This window comes from Dendrobates tinctorius, unplaced genomic scaffold (assembly GCF_039654945.1).
Source record: "Dendrobates tinctorius isolate UK_male_01 unplaced genomic scaffold, ASM3965494v1 ptg000250l, whole genome shotgun sequence".
Taxonomy (NCBI): domain Eukaryota; kingdom Metazoa; phylum Chordata; class Amphibia; order Anura; family Dendrobatidae; genus Dendrobates; species Dendrobates tinctorius.
This window is the reverse complement of record NW_027361917.1, coordinates 11,294,784-11,315,805: the sequence shown is the minus strand read 5'-3', so window position 1 is coordinate 11,315,805 and position 21,022 is coordinate 11,294,784. Positions and strand designations below refer to the sequence as shown.

The window sequence follows — 21,022 nt, the reverse complement described above, 5'->3', positions numbered from 1 at the left end:
AACTTGAAAGCTTCATATATTTCTATGAATCTGTCACTCTCAGGTCGGGAGACCCGCAGCTAGTCCGTGCATTGTAGTCTCAGCTCACAATGATTTATGTGGACGCCTGAATGAGCCCTTAGGGTGCAATTACACTAGCCATTCATGGCCATTAAGCGACTCCCAATCCGCTACATATAGTGAAGGAAATAAGTATTTGATCCCTTGCTGATTTTGTAAGTTTGCCCACTGACAAACACATGAACAGTCTATAATTTTAAGGGTAGGTTAATTTTAACATAGAGAGGTAGAATATCAAAAATTAAAATCCAGAAAATCACATTGTATAAATTATATAAATAAATTTATTTGCATTTTCCACTGAGAAAAGAGTATTTGATACCCTCTGGCAATCAAGACTTAATACTTGGTGGCAAAACCCTTGTTGGCAAGCACAGCAGTCAAACGTTTTTTTGTAGTTGATGAGGTTTGCGCACATGTCAGGAGGAATTTTGGTCCACTCCTCTTTGCAGACCATCTTTAAATCATTAAGATTTTGAGGCTGTCGCTTGGCAACTCAGAGCTTCAACTCCCTCCATAGGTTTTCTATAGGATTAAGGTCTGGAGACTGGCTGAGTCACTCCATGACCTTAATGTGCTTCTTTTTGAGCGATTCCTTTATTACCTTGGCTGTATGTTTTGAGTCATTGTCTTGCTGGAAGACCCAGTCACGACCTATTTTTAATGTCCTGATGGTGGGAAGAGGTTGTCACTCAAGGTTTTAACGGTACATGGTTCCATCCATTCTCCCATTGATGTGGTGAAGTAGTCTTGTGCCCTTAGCAGAGAAACACCCCCAAAACATGTTTCTACCTCCATGCTTGACAGTGCTCTTTGGGTAATAGGCAGCATTTCTCTTCTTTCAAACATGGAGAGTTGAGTTAATGCCAAAGAGCTCAATTTTTGTCTCATCTGACCACAGCACCTTCTCCCAATCACTCACTGAATCATCCAGGTGTTCATTGGCAAACTTCAGATGTGCCTTCTTCTTTAGCAGGGGAGCCTTGAGGGCACTGCAGATTTTAAACCTTTATGGTGCAATGTGTTACCAATGGTTTTCTTAGTGACTGTGGTCCCAGCTGCCTTGAGATCATTAACATGTTCCGCTGTGTAGTTTTAGGCTGATCTCTCATCTTCCTCATGATCAAGAATACCCCATGAGGGGAGATTTTGCATGGTTCCCCAGATCGATGTCAACTGATCATTTTGTATTTCTTCCATTTTCTTACTATTGCACCAACAGATGTCTCCTCACCCAGTGTCTTTCTTAGGGTGTGTGCACACGTTGCGGATTCTACTGCGGATCTGCAGCGGATTTGGCCCTGCGGTGTACAGTACCATTAAAGTCAATGAAAAACGCTGTGCACATGCTGCGGATTGAAATCCGCAGCATGTAAAATTCTTTGAGCGGAATCCGCAGCCGTTTGACACCTGCTCCGTTATAAAAATCCGCAGGTGTCAAAACGCAGGGGAAATCCACACAAATTCTGCACCAAATCTGCAGTTAAATCCGCAGGTAAAACGCAGGTCATTTTACCTGCAGATTTAGCCAAATCCGCGCGGAAAAATCTGCAGGGCAATCTGCACTGTGTGCACATACACATAGCTTTGTAGCCTATTCTAGCTTTGTGCAGGTCCTTGATCTTGTCCCTGACATCCTTATAAAGCTCTTTGGTCTTGCCCATGTTGTAGAGGATAGAGTCTGACTGACTGAGTCTGTGGACAGGAGTCTTTTATAAAGGTGATTATATAAGACAGCTGTCTTTAACTCAGGTAACGAGTTGCTTAGGAGCATCTAACTGGTCTGTAGGAGCCAGAACTCTTAATGGTTGATAGGGGATCAAATACTTATTTCTCACTGCAAAATGCTAATAAATTTATATAATTTATACAATGTGATTTTCTAGATTTTATTTTTGATATTTTATTTCTCAAATTAACCTACCCTTAAAATTATACTACTATTACTGTTCATGTCTTTGTCAGTGGGCAAACTTACAAAATCAGCAAGGGATCAAATACTTATTTCCTTCACTATACGTAGCGGATTGGGAGTTGCTTAAAGGCCATGAATGTGCTGTTGTAAGTCCATTTGTAGAGTCCATAGGCTCTTCAGCACTGGCATTACTGGCACTTCCAGAAGGTATCTCTGGTGCAAGAGCTGGCATTGCTGGGTCTCTCTGAGGTGGGACTCTCTCTTTGCTCAGATGCTTCAGTATTTTGCTCTATGTCCTGCTTGATCAAGGCACGTATCAGCAGTTCCTTGGATTTGTCGGCTGTCTCTATTCCTCTCTGCTCACAGAGGTCGGTCAGAGCCTCTGCTCTGCTTCTTTTACTGAGCTGCCATATCGATGAACAGCCTTTTGCTAAATAAGAGATAGAAAAGAAAAATGGGAAAGGGAAACTGTTTGCAAGTATGTCTAAGGGTACCGTTACACTTAGCGATGCACCAGCGATCCCGAAAACGATATGGATCGCTGGTACATCGCTAAGTGGTCGCTAGTGCGCTGCCACACAGGCAGATCTCACCAGTGACATAGCAGCGGTCGGGGGTCGCTACTTACCTGTCAGACGCGGCGATCCTGACGTCCTCCCGCACGCGTCGCTCGTCGGCGCCACAGGAAGCGCCCGACGAGAAATGGTCCAGGACGTTCTCGCGCGATCAGCGATAATCAGCGGGGGGAGCCGGTCGGAGGTAAGAATCACATGTAGCGATATCGCTAGCAATATCATTGCTGCGTCACAAAATCAGTGACGTTACAGCGATATTGCTAGCGATATCGCTATGTGTAACGGGCCTTTAAGTAAGCACTGAGTTGAACCTTGTAGAACTGGTGCACTCCTCGCAAGGATAACAATTATTTAGTACAGGGAGCAATTGCTTACACCATGCACTAATTGCTCTAATAGAAATAAATTCTATCCCACCGCTGCCACCAATTTGTCACATACCCACTTCTCAGCACGTGACTTGGGGTTGCACCTGCAAGAGTTAATCTATCTCCTCTCACTCTCAGTCCAGCATTCTGTTCTATGCTGCAGTGGGAGCATAAATCACACCCCGACAGACCACACACCCTGCTTATACACGCTGCCACCACTCACCGAACACATGGGCGATATGTCCCGGAAATATTACTACTGTCTTCCAACCACCAGGGTCACACACTTTAAGGCTATGGATGCTTTAGAGCATACAAAGTTCAAACTTAAAGTTTTAAGCTTTAATAGAAAAGATACAGTGCTTACAGTAAAAAGATTTGAAAAATATGGAAATAAAAAGTGACATACAAACATGCAAAACGGTGATAAAATAAAAGGGAGATAACTTACAGAAATATCAAACTTTGCATTCTGCTTTTCTGTCCCTGAGGGAGGGAGAAATATGAACTGGAACATATCAGTTTCTATGTATAAAGGCCTAATTTATAGATTTACTCTGGAGATCAGATTTCTAGACCAGCCTCTCATGTTAACATTCTAATTCTTGGTTTGTGACTGGATCATGGCGACTCTACCCATGGATATATTATTTCCCTGAACAGTATTTGTGTGATCTTTCTCATAGATAGTGTCAGGCTTTAATTGGCATCTCTCTTCAAAAGAGTCAGAAGGTGTGAAATGTTTCCACTTTGTGTGTTCTCAGCAAGGCCCCCTGGAAAGACTGGAGACAGGAGACTGCCTTTCTCAGGATAACATGTTGAGACCTTTGTGAGACCTGCAGCCTAGAACAGATGTTAATTACTGCTGGTCATACATACATATACATATTTCACTACAGTGAATGACTGCCTTCTGGACATCAGTCAAGTCAGCAGTCTTCCCCATGATTGTGGAGCCTACTGAAACAGACTAAGGGCCCCGTCACACAGCGAGATCGCTAGCGAGATCGCTGATTTTGTGACGCATCAGCTATCTCTCCAGCAATATCGATGTTTATGACGGGGATCAGCGACCGGCCCCCCTTCCGGGTATCGCTGATCGTGCAGGATCGTCCTGGGCCATTTTTTGATCGTTGGTCTCCCGCTGGCCAGCACGCTTCGCTGCGTGTGGCAGCGAGAGACCAGCAATCAGCGACGCTGGTATCCAACGTAAACATCGGGTAACTAAGAGCCACGCGGCTCTTGGATACCAACTGCATACCTGTTGGATACCAGCGTGCACTCTGGTATCTAGGGTAAACAGCGGGTATCCAAGAGCCGCGCAGCTCTTAGATACCCGCTGTTTACATTGGAAGCCAACTTGCTCGCTGGTCCTGATCGCTGGAGGGGCTGTCTATGTGACAGCTCACCAGCGATCAGCCTAACGATGTCCCAGCGATCCCATCCATGTCGGATCGTTGGTGGGATCGCTGGGACATCGTTATGTGTAACGGGGCCTTAAGGGACCTTTTTTAAATGCTAAGGAAGCCTTTGCAGATGTTTTATTATTCTAGTTTACTGAGATAATGACTTTTGTGTTTCCATTGGCTGTAAGCCATAATCATCAACATAAACAGATATAAACACTTGAAATAGATCACAGTTTGTAATTACTGAGTTTACTTTTTGTATTGAAGAACTGAAATCAATTAAAATTTTTGATATTCTAGTTTAGCGAGAAGCACTTGTACACATGATGATGTGCTGCCAAGAATTATATTTAAATAAGCTTAAAATTAATATCACACAACAAATGAACGTTTTGCTTGTGCATCAGGTGATTGACATCCTGTATTGATAACAAGGCTGATCATTGACCACAGTGTTGATGCATTTTAAAGAGTAACTAAACTTTGAGTTTTTTTTAGGTTTTAGGCCCATTAATTCTGAGCAGATGGGTGAGGAACCAGTTGCAGAGTAGGGTTGATTGAATAGCTTCGGGTAAGTGCTTATCCAAATTGCTATAACGTTTATCGAATACACTTGCGTAAAAGCCGAGATTTTCAGCCAATTTTTTTGGGCTGAAAGTCCCCCTCTCGGCTTATACGCGAGTCATATAGCCGGGGGGGGGGGGGGGGGGTCAGCAGTGGAGTCACATCATACTGACCCCCCTGGTGCGGTCTTTGCAGCCCCCCTGCTTGTCCCACGTTCTCCTTTCCTTCCTACAGCGGTCACATGGTACTGCTCATTAAAGACATGAATATGCGCATATTTATGACTTTAATGAGTGGTACCACATGACCGCTGAAGGAAGGAATGGAGACCGTGGGAGAACGGGGCTGCAGGGACACGCCAGGGGGAGGTAAGTATATGCTATATTCACCTGTCCTGGTTCCAACGCTGCTCACCGCTGTCTGCCCACCAGGTCCCTCTGTCAGTGATGTTCAGGCAGCAGAGGGCGCGTTGACGTAGTCAGTGCGCGTCCTCTACTGCCTGAACAGTCACGTTGGAACCGGGACAGGTGAATCTCTCAGGTGCCGGGTCCTGAACCAGCGGCGACACCTGTCCCCCATAGTGCGCCGCCGGTGTCTCTGCCTGCTCAGCACACCGGCACCTGGGCCCCAGGGACAAGAGGTATGTCTTTTTTTTTTTTTTTTGTTTTTAATACCTGCAGTAGCGGCAGCAGCACTATATAGGGGCATAATCTATGGGGCATCTTATGGGGGCAGCATATGGGGGCATATTCAATGGAGCTTCTTATGGGGGCATATTCAGTGGAGCATCTTATGGGGGGCAGCATATGGGGGCATATTCAATGGAGCATCTTATGGGGGGCAGCATATGGGGGCATACTGCTTTGCACACTCTTGGCATTCTCTTGATGAGCTTCAAGAGGTAGTCACCGGAAATGATCTTCCAACAGTCTTGACGGAGTTCCCAGAGATGCTTAGCACTTGTTGGCCCTTTTGCCTACACTCTGTGGTCCAGCTCACCCCAAACCATCTCCATTGGGTTCAGGTCTGGTGACTGGAGGCCAGGTCATCTGGCGTAGCACCCCATCACTCTCCTTTTTGGTCAAATAGCCCTTACACAGCCTGGAGGTGTTTGGGGTCATTGTCCTGTTGAAAAATAAATGATGGTCCAAGTAAACGCAAACCGGATGGAATAGCATGCCGCTGCAAGATGCTGTGGTAGCCATGCTGGTTCAGTATGCCTTCAATTTTGAATAAATCCCCAACAGTGTCACCAGCAAAGCACCCCCACACCATCACACCTCCTCCTCCATGCTTCACGGTGGGAACCAGGCATGTAGAGTCCATCCATTCACCTTTTCTGCGTCACACAAAGACAAGGTGGTTGGAACCAAAGATCTCAAATTTGGACTCATCAGACCAAAGCACAATTTCCACTGGTCTAATGTCCATTCCTTGTGTTCTTTAGCCCAAACAAGGCTCTTCTGCTTGTTGCCTGTCCTTAGCAGTGGTTTCCTAGCAGGTATTTTACCATAAAGGCCTGCTGCACAAAGTCTCCTCTTAACAGTTGTTGTAGAGATGTGTCTGCTGCTAGAACTCTTTGTGGCATTGACCTGGTCTCTAATCTGAGCTGCTGTTAACCTGTGATTTCTGAGGCTGGTGACTCGGATGAACTTATCCTCCGCAGCAGAGGTGACTCTTGGTCTTCCTTTCCTGGGGCAGTCCTCATGTGAGCCAGTTTCTTTGTAGTGCTTGATGGTTTTTGCCACTGCACTTGGGGACGCTTTCAAAGTTTTCCCAATTTTTCAGACTGACTTTTATTTCTTAAAGTAATGACGGCCACTCGTTTTTCTTTAGTTAGAATTTTTATTATGGCAAGAAAAAAGCAGCTAACAGTCTATTCAGTAGGACTATCAGCTGTGTATACACCAGACTTCTGCACAACACAACTGATGGTCCCAACCCCATTTATAAGGTAAGAAATCCCACTTATTAAACCTGACAGGGCACACCTGTGAAGAGAAAACCATTTCCGGTGACTACCTCTTGAAGCTCATCAAGAGAATGCCAAGAGTGTGCAAAGCAGTAATCAAAGCAAAAGGTGGCTACTTTGAAGAACTTAGAATATAAGACACAGTATTTTCAGTTGTTTCACACTTTGTTAATTATATAATTCCACATGTGTTAATTCATAGTTTTGACGCCTTCAGAGTCATGAAAATAAAGAAAACTCTTTGAATGAGGTGTGTCCAAACTTTTGGTCTGTACTGTACGTCATGATCGGGATGGATATTCCAGAGGCTGACCTGACATTGCAATTGATTGCTGTACTAAGCTTGGTACGCAAGTCATACATTAACGGTGGATCTGGAGATGTGGTCATGTACTTACAGTAGCTCTGGTGTAGCCGTCCAATCATTTGGCTGCCATCTTGCCATACTCTCCAACATACAGAAGTGCTCGCTCTGCCAAGCTCTGCTGTGTTCTCGAGGAGAGAGCCCCTGCTAGAAATCTCTAGCAGTGGCTTATCTGTTAGCAATCAAAAGGTTCTGCAGTCTGAAATTCAGCATGCTGAATCTCTATCTCTCCCAAACAATCGTGCATCAGAGGCACGTATACACACTAGACTGTTGGCTGAATTTGTAGGTTCAACTAATTTTTGGCTAAGATATATACGATACACTTTATTGATCCCGAGGGAAATTATGGTATCACAGCAGCGTTACAACAGCATTACAAACAAAACATTAAGAACAGCATTACATAGAGTAATTACTAGACACAGATCTTGCACATGACTAACCACAGTACGTAACAAGCAAAGGTACACAAGTCTCTGATCATTTCCCTTAGTGCGCCATCCCTAGGTTGTAGCCATCTTTCACCCTTAGTGAATTATTATACATCCCCATAGCAGTAGGCACAAACGATTTCCTGAATTTCTCCTTCTTGCACCTTAGTAGGATTAGACGGCTGCTGAATGTGCTCTTCTGATTCAAGAACAGCCCGTATAGTGGGTGTGTATTATTGTTCATTATAGCCCTGCACTTCTTCTGAATCTTATCTTCCACTACATCCTCAAAAGAGTCAAGATGGAGGCCAACAGCTACACTTGCCTACATGATAAGTTTGTTGAGCTTATTAGCGTCGGCTACTCGCACACTACTGCCCCTGCAAATGATAGCAAAAAAGATGGCACTTGCTACCACGGACTGGTAGAACATTTCCAGCATTTTACTGCACACATTGAAGGACCTGAGCTTCCGCAGAAAGTACTGTCAATATGGGTGTCTTAACTACTATTTAATGGGATTTGGCACTTTTAGAGTATGTGCAGACAATATTCTAGACATCTGTGAAACCGTAGAGTTATTCAAGTGAAAGACGCTATAGAATTTGCTGGTGTCTGTTGTTCTGAAGAGATTTTTTTTGTTTTTCAAATTTAAATTGTATGCAACAAAATGATGAATGGACCTGCCACTTTTTGCAACCGCTTTGCAATTTTGGAAACCTTGAAGTGGTGCAAAGCAAGCTCAAAAGAATGAACATAAAAACAGTTTGTTGTTTTTACATTACACTTTGTGTTTTCATTCTTTTTGGCGTTTATTTAGCACTTTTTCAAGTGGGTTACAGAGCAGAACCGCCTGAAAAAGATGTGTGCACACACTCTTATTCTAACTTACCAGTAGGGGGCGTGACCACTTAAAAGTGCCTAGGGCAGCATGAATGCCAAGTAGAGTGCACAAAGAAACAAAACCAACCAAAACATTTTCAGATTGATTTTATATCCCACTGAGACCCTAAAAGATACAAAAGTAAAACACAACTCTTAAGATTAGAAAACTACATCTTTATTAAATAGAACATTTACATATCTACAAGATGTATGTTCAGAATAACAGACCAATAAGTTAAAACAAGACTTTTACAATCTCCTTCATAAGTGTGCTGGAAAATATTGTACCTACAAAAAAAACCAAAAAAAAACAACCAGTGCATTAAAGTTGTCCAGGATATACCTGCTTATGAGAAAGCAAATGTGTCAGCAATGAATCCAGAGATGTAATCCTTTCTGACGTCGTTTGAGGGTTCAGACACTGGGACTACGGTTTAATAGCTTTTGCTAAAAAGAGCCAATGCCCAAATGGGCAGGAACAACATGAATTGTGATAAACTACATTATTACTGCAACACTGTCATGTATTTGTACTCTGACTCGGTGCATTTACACTGGCTGGTAATCGGGGATACGCAAAACACTAATCTGTTGAACTGATTTCTAGTCTTGCTTAAACAATTTATTCGTTCTCAGCAGGACATTGTCCTGTGTAAACAAGACGTGCTGCCAAGAGCAGTGGTATGCCATACGCCCAGAACAATGGTACGAATAATCATCCTGTGTGCATGACCACTGATCACCTTGCACATAGTTCATCGGTGGTCATTTACCGGTCACAGTTGGCCTGCGTTAATACAGCCTGTGGTGCCAACAAGACATTGTTACTTTCCCCAACCTTCTGCCCCTTACCTCCACAGGGGAAGGGGGGTGACTTATGTTTAGCTGCATGCAGTATCTACAGCCGTGGACAGGGATCATAAAATGACCTGCCTTGTTTTGGTGAAGGTAGGTCATATTTTTTGGAAGCCTGTGTGTCGAAGAACAAGGGAGCTGTGTTTTGTACTTAATAAATAAAGCACCAGTTTTATCAAGTAGATGAGAAAATACAATAAATCATTTATGTTAAAACTTGAGGACATTAAAAGGTGTTCTACAATGAAGGCAAGTTATCGCCTATCCATGGGCTAAGTGTTAAAAGTTGCCGGTCACTGGAGGTTCTCACTGACCCATGAGAGATGGACTCTGTACTGCCAGTTGTATGGATCAATGGTCCTGTATGTGCACCAACACTCCAACACTTCCTACTAGATTGATGGAGATGGCCAACTAATTGAGAACTTGCATTCAAGAACACCTTTAACTATAAAGTGGGGGTATGACGGATGTCATTTCTATTTAAGCAGATTTCTGATAGATTGGCATTCAGGGTGATCGCACTGAAAATCATCTCTAGTCTGTGCACATTCAAAATTGCCTAAAAATCTGCACAAAGCCTTTAGATCTTTGGTAAAATGATGCGTAAAAACTAGAAGACTTAATCCATGTTAGTATCAGGAAGATTCTTTATCTGCTGCGTAAATCCAAATGTGGACAAGTGCATAAAATGACTACTGCAAAAGATCCTGAGTGTTTGTGCTTCCAGGCTCCTAAGAAACCAATGACTTTATATCCATAACCCTGAACACTAGCTAGGCATGGATTCTTAGATATTTTATCAGTTCTCTCTGTAGATCACAAGTGTTTTCTGAAAAAATGAACTGAAAAAGTGAGGACGGGATCGGCTCTGTTCACACTACTGTCATTACAGTGTTACTGGAGCCTTTACCAGTGTGATAGATCCTGACAATTCTGACTCATCTGCTCAAGTTTAAAGTTGGGTACCAGTATTTAATGCAAAAATAGTCAGAATACGATCAATATTTTTTATCATAAATAAAAAAAAAATCACAAGATGCTTAAGGGTATGTGCACATGGAGGTTTTTGTTTTCTAACGGATTTCTTTTAGAAAAAAGAAGCCTTAAATGCTTGGTAGTCTTATTAATTAAATAATCTTTAATTAATAAATAATCATTTTGCTGAGTCATATGTCCAGTCTTAGCATTTCTTTGAGATAAAGGCTTTAAAAAAAAAAAAAAAGGCTGGTGGGAAAAATAAAACATGTCACTTCTTTGTAAAGTGTCCTTGTGGAATCTGCTCCAAACTGGGCATTGTCCAATCGAAAGGCTTAAAAATAAAAAAATAAAAATGATAAATTAAACACTTTAGGAAAAAAATTATTCCAAAATGCTGTAAAATTCAGCAAATTAATAATTCCTTCAAAAAATTCACAAAGTAGGAGCGTTTACTGAAGTGGTTTTTAATTTGAACACCTCATTAAAAAAATGTGTGCACAAATACCTTAAATGAACAGAAAAGACTTGTGTGAACAGAGCTTTACACTATTAGAGAAAAAAATATTCACAGTTTTATATAACCAAAAACAAACAAAAAAGAAAGATTAGATCTCATTTCCTTGACAGTGCAACCTGATGAGTAGAAGTAGAGGAGTAAATCAAAAAGAATTGAGTTAGAACAGGACTTAAGACATTATGGAAATCTCAGTACAATCTGGAGGTCTTAAGGTTTCAATCAACATTAGTTAAAATAAAGAATAAAATAGAGGATAAAGTCAAGCCCAGTATTGGGTTATATGGCAAATATTATGGCAAGGTCTCTGAAAAAACTTCAGAAACTGTTCAAGTATTTTGCCCCCTTCTCCTATACAGATGTAGCAAGCTCCACACGCAGGTTTAGGCTGCACACTACACTATTTGTGTAGCTTGGCCTTTACCACACAGTTAATGGGCAGCCAAGTTACACAAATCGCAGAGTGATGCGATGGAGTGATGCGTTTGCCGTTTGTTTCATCTTTAGGTTACCATATTAATCAAGTTGTTCTATACATTTCTCTTTAACAAATCCATGTAATAAAATGTCGCTCCGAGGGCCCAGCTGGTTTCTACATCGTTGATTTTCTTAACAAGCTGTGGAGACAAAATACAAAGAACAGAGCTTAGTTTTACATTAGGAACATTTACTTCCTGCACAATCATCACAGATAAAAGGATGAGACAAACCAGGAGAGGAGGGAAGGTTATTCTGATAAGCCAAGATCAAATATATATTTGTAAAAATGAAAGTTAGAATTTCTGTATTATTGGCTTACTTAGGAATAAATTCTTGGACTTTCAGGTGCGCTGCCAGACAAATTCCATAACCACACCAGGTTAAAAAAGTTAACCCTTTAATCCCTAGGAATTAAAGGGTTAACTTTTTTAACCTGGTGTGGTTATGGAATTTGTCTGGCAGCGCACCTGAAAGTCCAAGAATTTATTCCTAAGTAACTGTGTTGCGGTTCCGTTGTGGACCGTTGGACGTGCAGCAGGCTGACATACTATACAGGCTTTACTTTTTCTTTGAAAAGGTGAGTATAAATACTCTAATTATTTATACGTTTTACCCAGATAAGACCCTATTGCGCTCTTGTCTCAACCTTTTAGTTATACGATTACTGTATTACTGGCTTGCATTTTTAGAGATCTATGCTTGTCGTTTGCTCTCAGTGGAAGCAGCCTGCTCTCTACACTCCACTATATAAAGGGAAAGACGCAAAAGACGACGGCAAAACCACCAGTGAAGCCGCTTCAGGAAAACGACTGCCGGTGACATGTCCATAGCGATATCGCTAGCAATATCGCTGTAACGTCACTGGTTTTGTGACGTAGCAGCGATATTGCTACATGTGATACCTCTGACCCCCCCGCTGATTATCGCTGATCGCGCGAGAACATCCTGGACCGTTTCTCGTCGGCCACTTCCTGCTGGGCTTCCTGTGGCGCCGACGAGCGACGCATGCGGGAGGACGTCAGGATCGCCTCGTCTGACAGGTAAGTAGCGACCCCCGACCGCTGCTATGTCGCTGGTGAGATCTGCCTGTTTGGCAGCTCACTAGTGACCAGTTAGCGATGCACCAGCGAACCTGACTGGGTCATATCGTGGTCGGGATCGCTGGTGCATTGCTAAGTGTAACGGTACCCTTAGGCTAGCCAGAGACATACGAAACCTGAGGTCTTAAGGTACTGTCACACTTAGCGATGTACCAGCGATCCCGACCAGCGATATGACGCGGTCAGGATCGCTGCTGCATCGCTAAGTGGTCGCTAGTGAGCTGCCACACAGGCAGATCTCACTAGCGACATCGCTGGGGATGGGGGTCGCTACTTACCTGTCAGACCAGGCGATCCTGCGTCCTCCCGCCCGCGTCCACGCGTCGCTCGTCTTCACAGCAGGAAGCGCCGCAGGAAGCTGACGATGAGAAACAGTCCTGAACGTTCTCGCGCGATCAGCGATAACCAGCGGGGGAGCCGGTCGTAGGCAAGTATCACACACAGAGATATCGCTAGCAATATCGCTATAACGTCACTAGTTATAGCGATATTGCTAGCGATATCTCTTAGTGTGACTGGCCCTTTAGTGCTCACTTGTCCGACAGATAACTCACTGACTCCCCCATATAGATGAACGGTCAGCTCGGCCAAGCATTCATTTGTTTTCAAAATGGATAGAAAAGAAAGCCGTCGCCAAGCAGCTCTGGCAGAGGATACTCTTATGATTAATAATAATAAAAAAAAAAATTTTGAGTTAAATTTCAAGCTTCCCAACCATCATCTGACCCAACATGATGTTGGGAGGGCCTCACACCTGTAAGACTGTCAAACAATCTCACAGATATCAATGAGTTTGGCTTTCTAATCTAAAGTATATGGTGACCTGTAATGTTCAGCGTGTCCAACCACAGCTTCTTTGTCCACCTATATGTCGTACATTTTTTTGTTTGTTTTTAAGACCCTTTCGGTAACACCATCCTTAGCCACAATGCCAATATCACTATGGATAAGCCCTTGGAAATTTTGTTCACTAAGATAAGGTGTTATCTGAGCATGCTCGGGTGCTGAGAGACTTTGGCATGCTCAAAAAATATGTTCGAGTTCCACGCCTATTCGACAACTGCAACACACGCAGTGATTGCCTGTTTGTTAGGCCTTCTCTGCATGTATTGCGACTATCAAACAGCCGAAGTCACTCGGTTAGCACCCGAGCATGCTCAGATAACTCCTTATTTGAGCACATTCACTCATCACTATTTATGAGGCATAAAGATGTGTTTTAATATAAAAAATACCTTTAAAATTACTGCACAAACCAGTAACATTACCTTTAAGCGTTTGTCTTTTGAAAACCCAAGATCCTGAAGAATGTGTGTGATATACGTGAGATCCATACACAGGTACGGACTGCTACCTGCCGTCTGTTCTATACTCATACACTCTAGCAGGGAGAAATAAGCAGATTTATTCTATAGATATTTCCACATAATGCAGACAATTATACAGCCAGCTGAAGGCTCCTGTATACATATATACACTGCAGTCATAACCTGTAAATCTTAGATTATCTATTCTTTGTATTGGCCAGGTAAAGAAGCTACATTTCCAACATAGCTCCACACACATTTTTTAAGACACTTCTCCATTAAATAAGTTTACCCACGGCATATGAAGGATGTTTGTTAGTAAAGGCAGACTACACCATCACTATGGGCATGTCCCATTTTCCATTTCTTAAGCAGTATTTATTCTCTTGCTGAAAGCTAGGGATCATGCAAATGTCAGTAAGTAGTCTTCCCTCATGACCAATATCTGCACAGGTATACTGTCTCCAGCAGGATATATAGAATTACAACCTACAGCTACTGATTTTTTCCTAGTACTACTTGTTATCAGAAATATTATCTTTATGACCTAAAAGAGCAAACAGAAATCAGAATGGGGTTCTCTCTTCATTATCCAAACTTCAAAAAAATATAGAACACCTGTGAAAATGCCCAATCTAGATAAACGAACATGAAGTAAAAATCTAATTAAAAAAAAAACATTGGAGCACAAAGTAACAATGAACTGCCAGGGAGGTCCCAATCTGTGAGAAAAAAAACAAAAGCTGACTGTGAGTAATCTACCAGACAGTGGCCTACACCTTACGCTCCAAGCTGGCATCAGTAGAAATCTTGTAGAACTTGGTAAATGTGTAACAGCCTTCACACCTGAAAAATAAACGCCCAACCTTGCTTGTGGAAGATTTTCCCTTTATATTCTAAGCTTCCACAACAATGATCTGATCCATTTGGACGTCGACAAGCCCTTGCGTGGCCCATCAGGGAGCACAAAGAGAATGTAAGAAGGCATCTATAAGGGTAGGTGCACACGGTCAGTATTCGGCAGGACTTTGGACACAGCACATCCGCTGCATCCAAAGTGCTGCCGGATTTTGAACGCAGGTGATTCCGCTTGTGTTCATTGAACCGTGCGGAATCACCACGTCCAATACATTGTATGGGTGAAATTTATGCGACAAACCAATAGGAAACCCTGGCACAACAACCTCACCAAAAAACTTCAACAAGCATCCAGGGTCACGAAGCGACGTTGGAAGAAAACACGACTGCCAGACAACTTCACTGTTTTCAAACAAGCTACACTTGCCTTTAAATCAGCCCTCACCTCTGCTAAACAGACCTATTTCACAAACCTTGTCTCTTCATTATCCCACAACCCAAAACAACTGTTCAGCACATTCAACTCTCTCCTCCACCCACCACTGCCACCTCCAACTCCCCTCATCTCTGCTGAGGACTTTGCCACCTACTTCAAAAACAAGATTGACCAAACAAGGCAAACCTTTACAGTTCCACCACCCCAACCACTCCACATACCAGACCTCTGCCCTACCCTAATAACCTCCCTCTCCAACATCACTAAAAGGAGAGCTTACTCATCTTCTTTCCAAATCACGCCTCACCACCTGTACATTTGACCCCATATCCCTTCACATCTGCTCCCCAACCTCACTAACATGATCATTCCAGCCCTAACCCATCTCTTCAACCTATCCCTAACTTCTGGTACCTTCCCATCTGCCTTCAAGCATGCCACCATAACACCCATCCTCAAAAAATCAAACCTTGACCAAACTGCTACGCCCAGCTATCGTCCCATATCACTGCTCCCGTTTGCTTCCAAACTCCTTGAACAGCATGTCCACGCTCAACTTTCCTCCCACCTCTCATCTAACTCCCTCCTTGACATCCTGCAATCTGGCTTCTGCCCCCAACACTCCACTGAAACTGCCCTGACCAAAATTACTAATAACTTACTCACAGCCAAAGCTAACAGAGTTCTCCATCCTCCTCCTTCTTGACCTGTCCTCTGCCTTTGACATAGTTGACCACATCCTCCTTTTTCACCTCTCGCTTACTAAAACTCAACGTAGACAAAACTGAACTCATTATCTTTCCTCCATCTCACGTATCTTCCCTACCCGATCTATTATGGTAAACGGCATCACGCTCTCTCCCGCACCTGAAATCCGCTGCCTCGGAGTAAGTCTCGACTCTGCCCTGTCCTTCAAACCACACGTCCAATCTCTTGCCATCTCCTGTCGCCTCCAACTCAAAATTATTTCCAGAATCCGTCCCTTTCTCAGTCCTCAATCTACTAAAACTCTTGTACATGCCCTCATCATCTCCCGCCTTGACTACTGCAACAATCTCCTCTGTGGCCTCCCTGCTAACTCTCTTGCACCACTCCAGTCTGTCCTCGATTCTGCTGCCAGACTAATCCACCTCTTTCCTCGCTACTCCCCTGTCTCCCCCCCCCTCTGCAAATCCCTCCATTGGCTCCCAATTCCCCAACGAATCCAGTTCAAACTGTTAACACTGACCTACAAAGCCATCCACAACCTTTCCCCTCCCTATATCTCTGAACTAATCTCCCAATATCTTCCCTCACGTAATTTTCGATCCTCCCAAGACCTCCTACTCTCCTCCACACTTATTCGTTCCTCACACAATCGCCTCCAAGATTTCTCCCAAATATCCCCTATCCTCTGGAATGCCATGCCTCAACACGTCCGATTATCCACCACCCTCAGATCATTCAAACGGAACCTGAAAACCCATCTTTTCAGGAAAGCTTACAGCCAGTAATGACCATTCTGCCGCCTCACCACCACCTGAGCTGCCGCCTCATCACCACCAGAGCTGCTGCACCCCCGACCTTCTGTCTTTTCCCCACTATCCCATAGAATGTAAGTCCGCAAGGACAGGGTCCCCTCCCCTCTGTACCAGTCTGTCATTGTAAATTTGTTTACTGTTAACGATATCTATAACTTTGTATGTAATCCCCCTTCTCATGTACAGCACCATGGAATTAATGGCGCTATATAAATAAATAATAAATTTATCTCTGCAAGAGAAATGGACATGCAGCGATCTGGAAAGACGTGACGCATCTCCGTCTCCGCAGGTGAGCCGCGGGTGTCGGTGCGGACATGGGATTTCTTGAAATCCCATCCACTACGCTGTAACATCTGGACATTGCCGAAGTACTTTGCTTTCACATTGCATTTAGTTACACGCTTGGTGGCCCCATCAGGGCATATGTCCAAACCCCTTCGCAAAATGGGATTAAGACGTAAGTACTGGCGGGGACATAGACATAGCATCATTAGGTGCTGGCAGAGCGAACATGCGCTCTGCATTGCATCATTTTCGGGCATACAAGCCTACTGGAAGCAGACAACCAGACGCAATCTACTATGTCTGGGTGCCCACCTTCAGTAGGCAAACATACCCGATGCCATTATAGTATATGACCCAGTCAGTGCATTCGTCAGAATACAGTTTGCGAGGGAATTTGGATGCAAGACCTGACGAGACCCACTGACTTGCAACTAGATGCAATATGAAAGAACCCTAAAATTTGAATGACTGAGAGGATCCTGCACAGAATCCTCATAGCAGCTTGTAGAATGGAAAACTTTTCTGAGGGATAAAGATCCTAACCTATTTAAGTGTTGAAATTCCTGCCCATAAATTCCATGTAATGGGATGGCGTTAGACATCTACAGATGTATCAGCCAACAGAAGTCATGTCTAAATAATCCAAAGTGATTTGGAGACTGGACAGATTCTCCTCTCTGGACAGGGCCTTCACCAAAAGATCATCCAGATAAAGGATTACCTCCCCTGTGACACAGACTGCCATTTGGAGGCCGGAATGTATATGTGTAGGGGGGACCTCAAGAAGAACCTCAGAGCCCTTTGTTCAAAAGCAAGGACAATTTGAAGCTAAAGGTTCCATTCCAGAGACATACTGATAGGGAATTTAGATTGTGAGCCCCATCGGGGACAGCGATGATAATGTGTACAAACTGTAAAGCGCTGCGGACTTTGTTAGCACTATATAAAAATAAAGATTATTTTTTATTATTATTAAAGTTTGTGGATGGCTTGGAGGAAAGCAAAGGCCAGACATCAGAGGGGAAAATTAAATAAAAAAGGATGGATGACTGGTGGAGATGTGGCGATTGCAAGGAGGAACACTAGTGTGGAGTGTATGGTGTATCCTCCCTGAAGTGAAAGTTTACGTTAGGGCACATGAACACCCATCTAAGAGGAAAAAAAAAAGAAAAGGAAAAAAAAAAAAAAAAAAAAAAACATTGTAGAAGTAGTGTCTGCCTCAAAAGGATAAAAATGAGCTGCCTAGTGTCCTAGGAGAGGATAACAGCCAACCAAGCGGAACCAACTTTTTTTGATCAAACCTTCTAGTGGCAGGGAATTTACCCATGGTGCAGGGACCTCAGTGTTATTATGAACTTCGCATATTACCGTATATACTCGAGTATAAGTCGATCCGAGTATAAGTCGACCCCCCTAATTTTGCCACAAAAAACTGGGAGAACTTATTGACTCGAGTATAAGTCTAGGGTGGGAATTGCCGAAGATACTGGTAAATTTAATGCTGCACAACATACAGTATGCCCCCAAAATGCTGCACAGTGAATGGTGGCCCAAATACCGTAATGCTGCCCCCAAAGTGATAGGATTACTGGTAATCCTATCATGTTGCTGCTGCTGCCGCTGCCCCTGCTGGAATTTAAAAAAAGAAAACACTATATTCTCACCTACGTTGATGACAGCTGCTCCTGAGCGTCGCCAGCTCTTCAGTGACTCAGGCAGAGGGCGCGTGCTTTCCACGTCATCGCGCCCCCTGCACGTCACTGCCGGAGGACGGGAGAGAGCGGCGCGCAGAGATTTTGAACGCCGCCGCGGCCATATCATCACCCGCCGCTACCGCCAGGACGCTGCAGGGGACCACAGACGAACACCGGGGACCGCGGAGACGACTGGGACCGCGGATACAACGGGGACCAGGTAAGTTGGCACCGTGACCCGAATATAAGTCGAGGGGGGTCTTTTTCAGCCCCAAAAGGGGGCTGAAAAACTCGACTTATACTCGAGTATATACGGTACGTTTGATTCTGCCGCTTTTATTTATTTTTTAACTCTCCTTTCTTTGTTTAGTGGTACTTTAAAAAAAGGAAATTAACCCAGCCTTTATTTAAAAAGGGACTGACCTTTAATGGCTGCAGTCTCAAAATCTCTCACTTTTACATAGCCACCAACACTCGGATCTTTAAAAGAAAAAAAAACAAAAAACAAGAAAACATGGTTACAAGAAAAGATCTAAAGATTTTTCTTTTTTTTTCCCCTAATATCTATAAAAACATTGACAAATGTGTATATATTTAAAACAAAGTCTGCACAGTTCCGTACCTATTAACTGTGTGTCCTCAGCGCGATCAAAATAATAAGAAAAAGCATAAACGAACAGAGTCGCCACTTCATCAGCACGGTTTACTTTGCCAGTCAGCATCTTCGCTACACTCTTAGAACATGATTCATATACAGATTTTACTGTGCGAGAAAAAAATACCACAGTTAATTGAAAACATTGTTTAATATCAAGAACAGAAAGGTAAAATAAAGATACAAAAAACTGCATGAAAAAGATTCAAAAACGTACGCACTGCGTCACAGGAAGCAATTCATTAGATATTACATGATTTCAGTCTTTATTAACAACTTAAACTACTAATAAAGTCTTAATTTAAGTCATTAACAGTTTAATTTTTAGCTGGTTCTATTTTCTGGAACATTCTAGTTGCAATTATGTTAATGACTATACAGCTTTGCAGAAAAACTTTTACCAAAATTGTATGGTCAAAATAACTTTTTTTTTTTTTTAAATCACTGCAACTTTCAAATGTACCCCCTTAAGGCCTCGTCTCACATAGCGAGATCGCTAATGCCGCACCGATTTTGTGACGCAACAGCGATCTCGTTACATGTGACTCGCAGCGACGACCGGCCCCCCTGCTGGATATCGCTCATCGTGCAGGAATGTCCGGGGCCATTTTTTCGTCGTCGGCGTCCCGCTGGCCAGCATGCATCGCTGTGTTTGATCGCTGGATCGTTGCTGCGTCGCTGAAGAGATATGCCTGTTTGGCGACTTACTAGCGATCATTTAGTGACGCACCAGTGATCCCTACCAGGTCGCTTCGTTGTTGGGATCGCTGGTGCGTCGCTAAGTGAAACGGGACCCTAAGTCTTTTGACATTTTTTGAGCATTAATTACCATACATTGCAGCCGCAATAAAGTATACATACCATGCTGTTTTGGCTATACAAAGAAGGGAAATGCATGTGTGGAATTCTGTGTTTTTCCCATTATTAACCTCTACATGACACCGTACATAAGAGTACGTTGTATGTTGTGTGCCGGCATACAGAGCACTTCACGTTTTATCACTGATACCCAACAAAATGGTGCACCTTAAATGCCACTGAATATGACAGTGGGCAACTCTATGACTATGGGTTACTATGATAGTCAGGGGCCATCCATTTCCCTGCAATATTAGTGATCAAATGACCACATCTTCAAGTTCCCTTAAGGAAATAAGGTAAAAAAGCAAAAAAAAAAAACAACAAAACTTGAAACAATTATCTTTAATTACTATAAAAACATGGATTTTTGTGATAACTCACCGTAAAATCCTTTTCTCCGAGACGCTCATTGGGGGGCACAGATACTGTGGGTGTATGCTACTGCCACTAGGAGGCTAACACTAAGTGAAAAATAGAGGTTAGCTCCTCCTCCGTCGTATACACCCTCGCCCCTATTGTGGGCAGAACTCAGTTTGGTGCCAAAACAGTAGGAGGACAACAAAATCAGCCTTAATACAGGTACAACATGTCCAGAAAAGGACCACCCTTATATCACATAAATAAATGCGTATTAATTAAACAAAAACAGAGCCAACTGGCTAATAGGGTGGGTGCTGTGTCCCTCAATGAGCGTCTCGGAGAAAAGGATTTTACGGTGAGTTATCACAAAAATCCATGTTTCTCCTTCGCCTCATTGGGGGACACAGATACTGTGGGACGTCCTAAAGCAGTCCCTGGGTGGGAGATTGACTCACCGATCCGAGCTACATGCACCTCTTGTTTAAAGGTGCGCCACTGCTGCTTGGAGAATCCTTCTACCCCGGCTCGCATCCGCCGAGGCCTGAGTATGACTATTATAATGTC

The 21,022-nt window shown here is 43.3% G+C and overlaps 1 protein-coding gene across 1 annotated transcript in view; it reads right to left on the bottom strand.

The window, feature by feature from the left end:
- Nucleotides 1-8,702: 8,702 nt before the first annotated feature.
- ENTPD6 (ectonucleoside triphosphate diphosphohydrolase 6) overlaps nt 8,703-21,022 on the bottom strand; it is a 47,217-nt gene continuing 34,897 nt past the window's right edge. Inside the window, exons 11-14 of the mRNA XM_073557472.1 lie at nt 19,205-19,345; nt 19,006-19,062; nt 13,748-13,860; nt 8,703-11,516 (exon numbers count right to left, since the gene is read on the bottom strand). Of these exons, the coding sequence (XP_073413573.1) occupies nt 11,430-11,516; nt 13,748-13,860; nt 19,006-19,062; nt 19,205-19,345 (398 nt within the window). The 3' untranslated portion in view covers nt 8,703-11,429. The remainder of the gene's footprint in view (nt 11,517-13,747; nt 13,861-19,005; nt 19,063-19,204; nt 19,346-21,022) is intronic.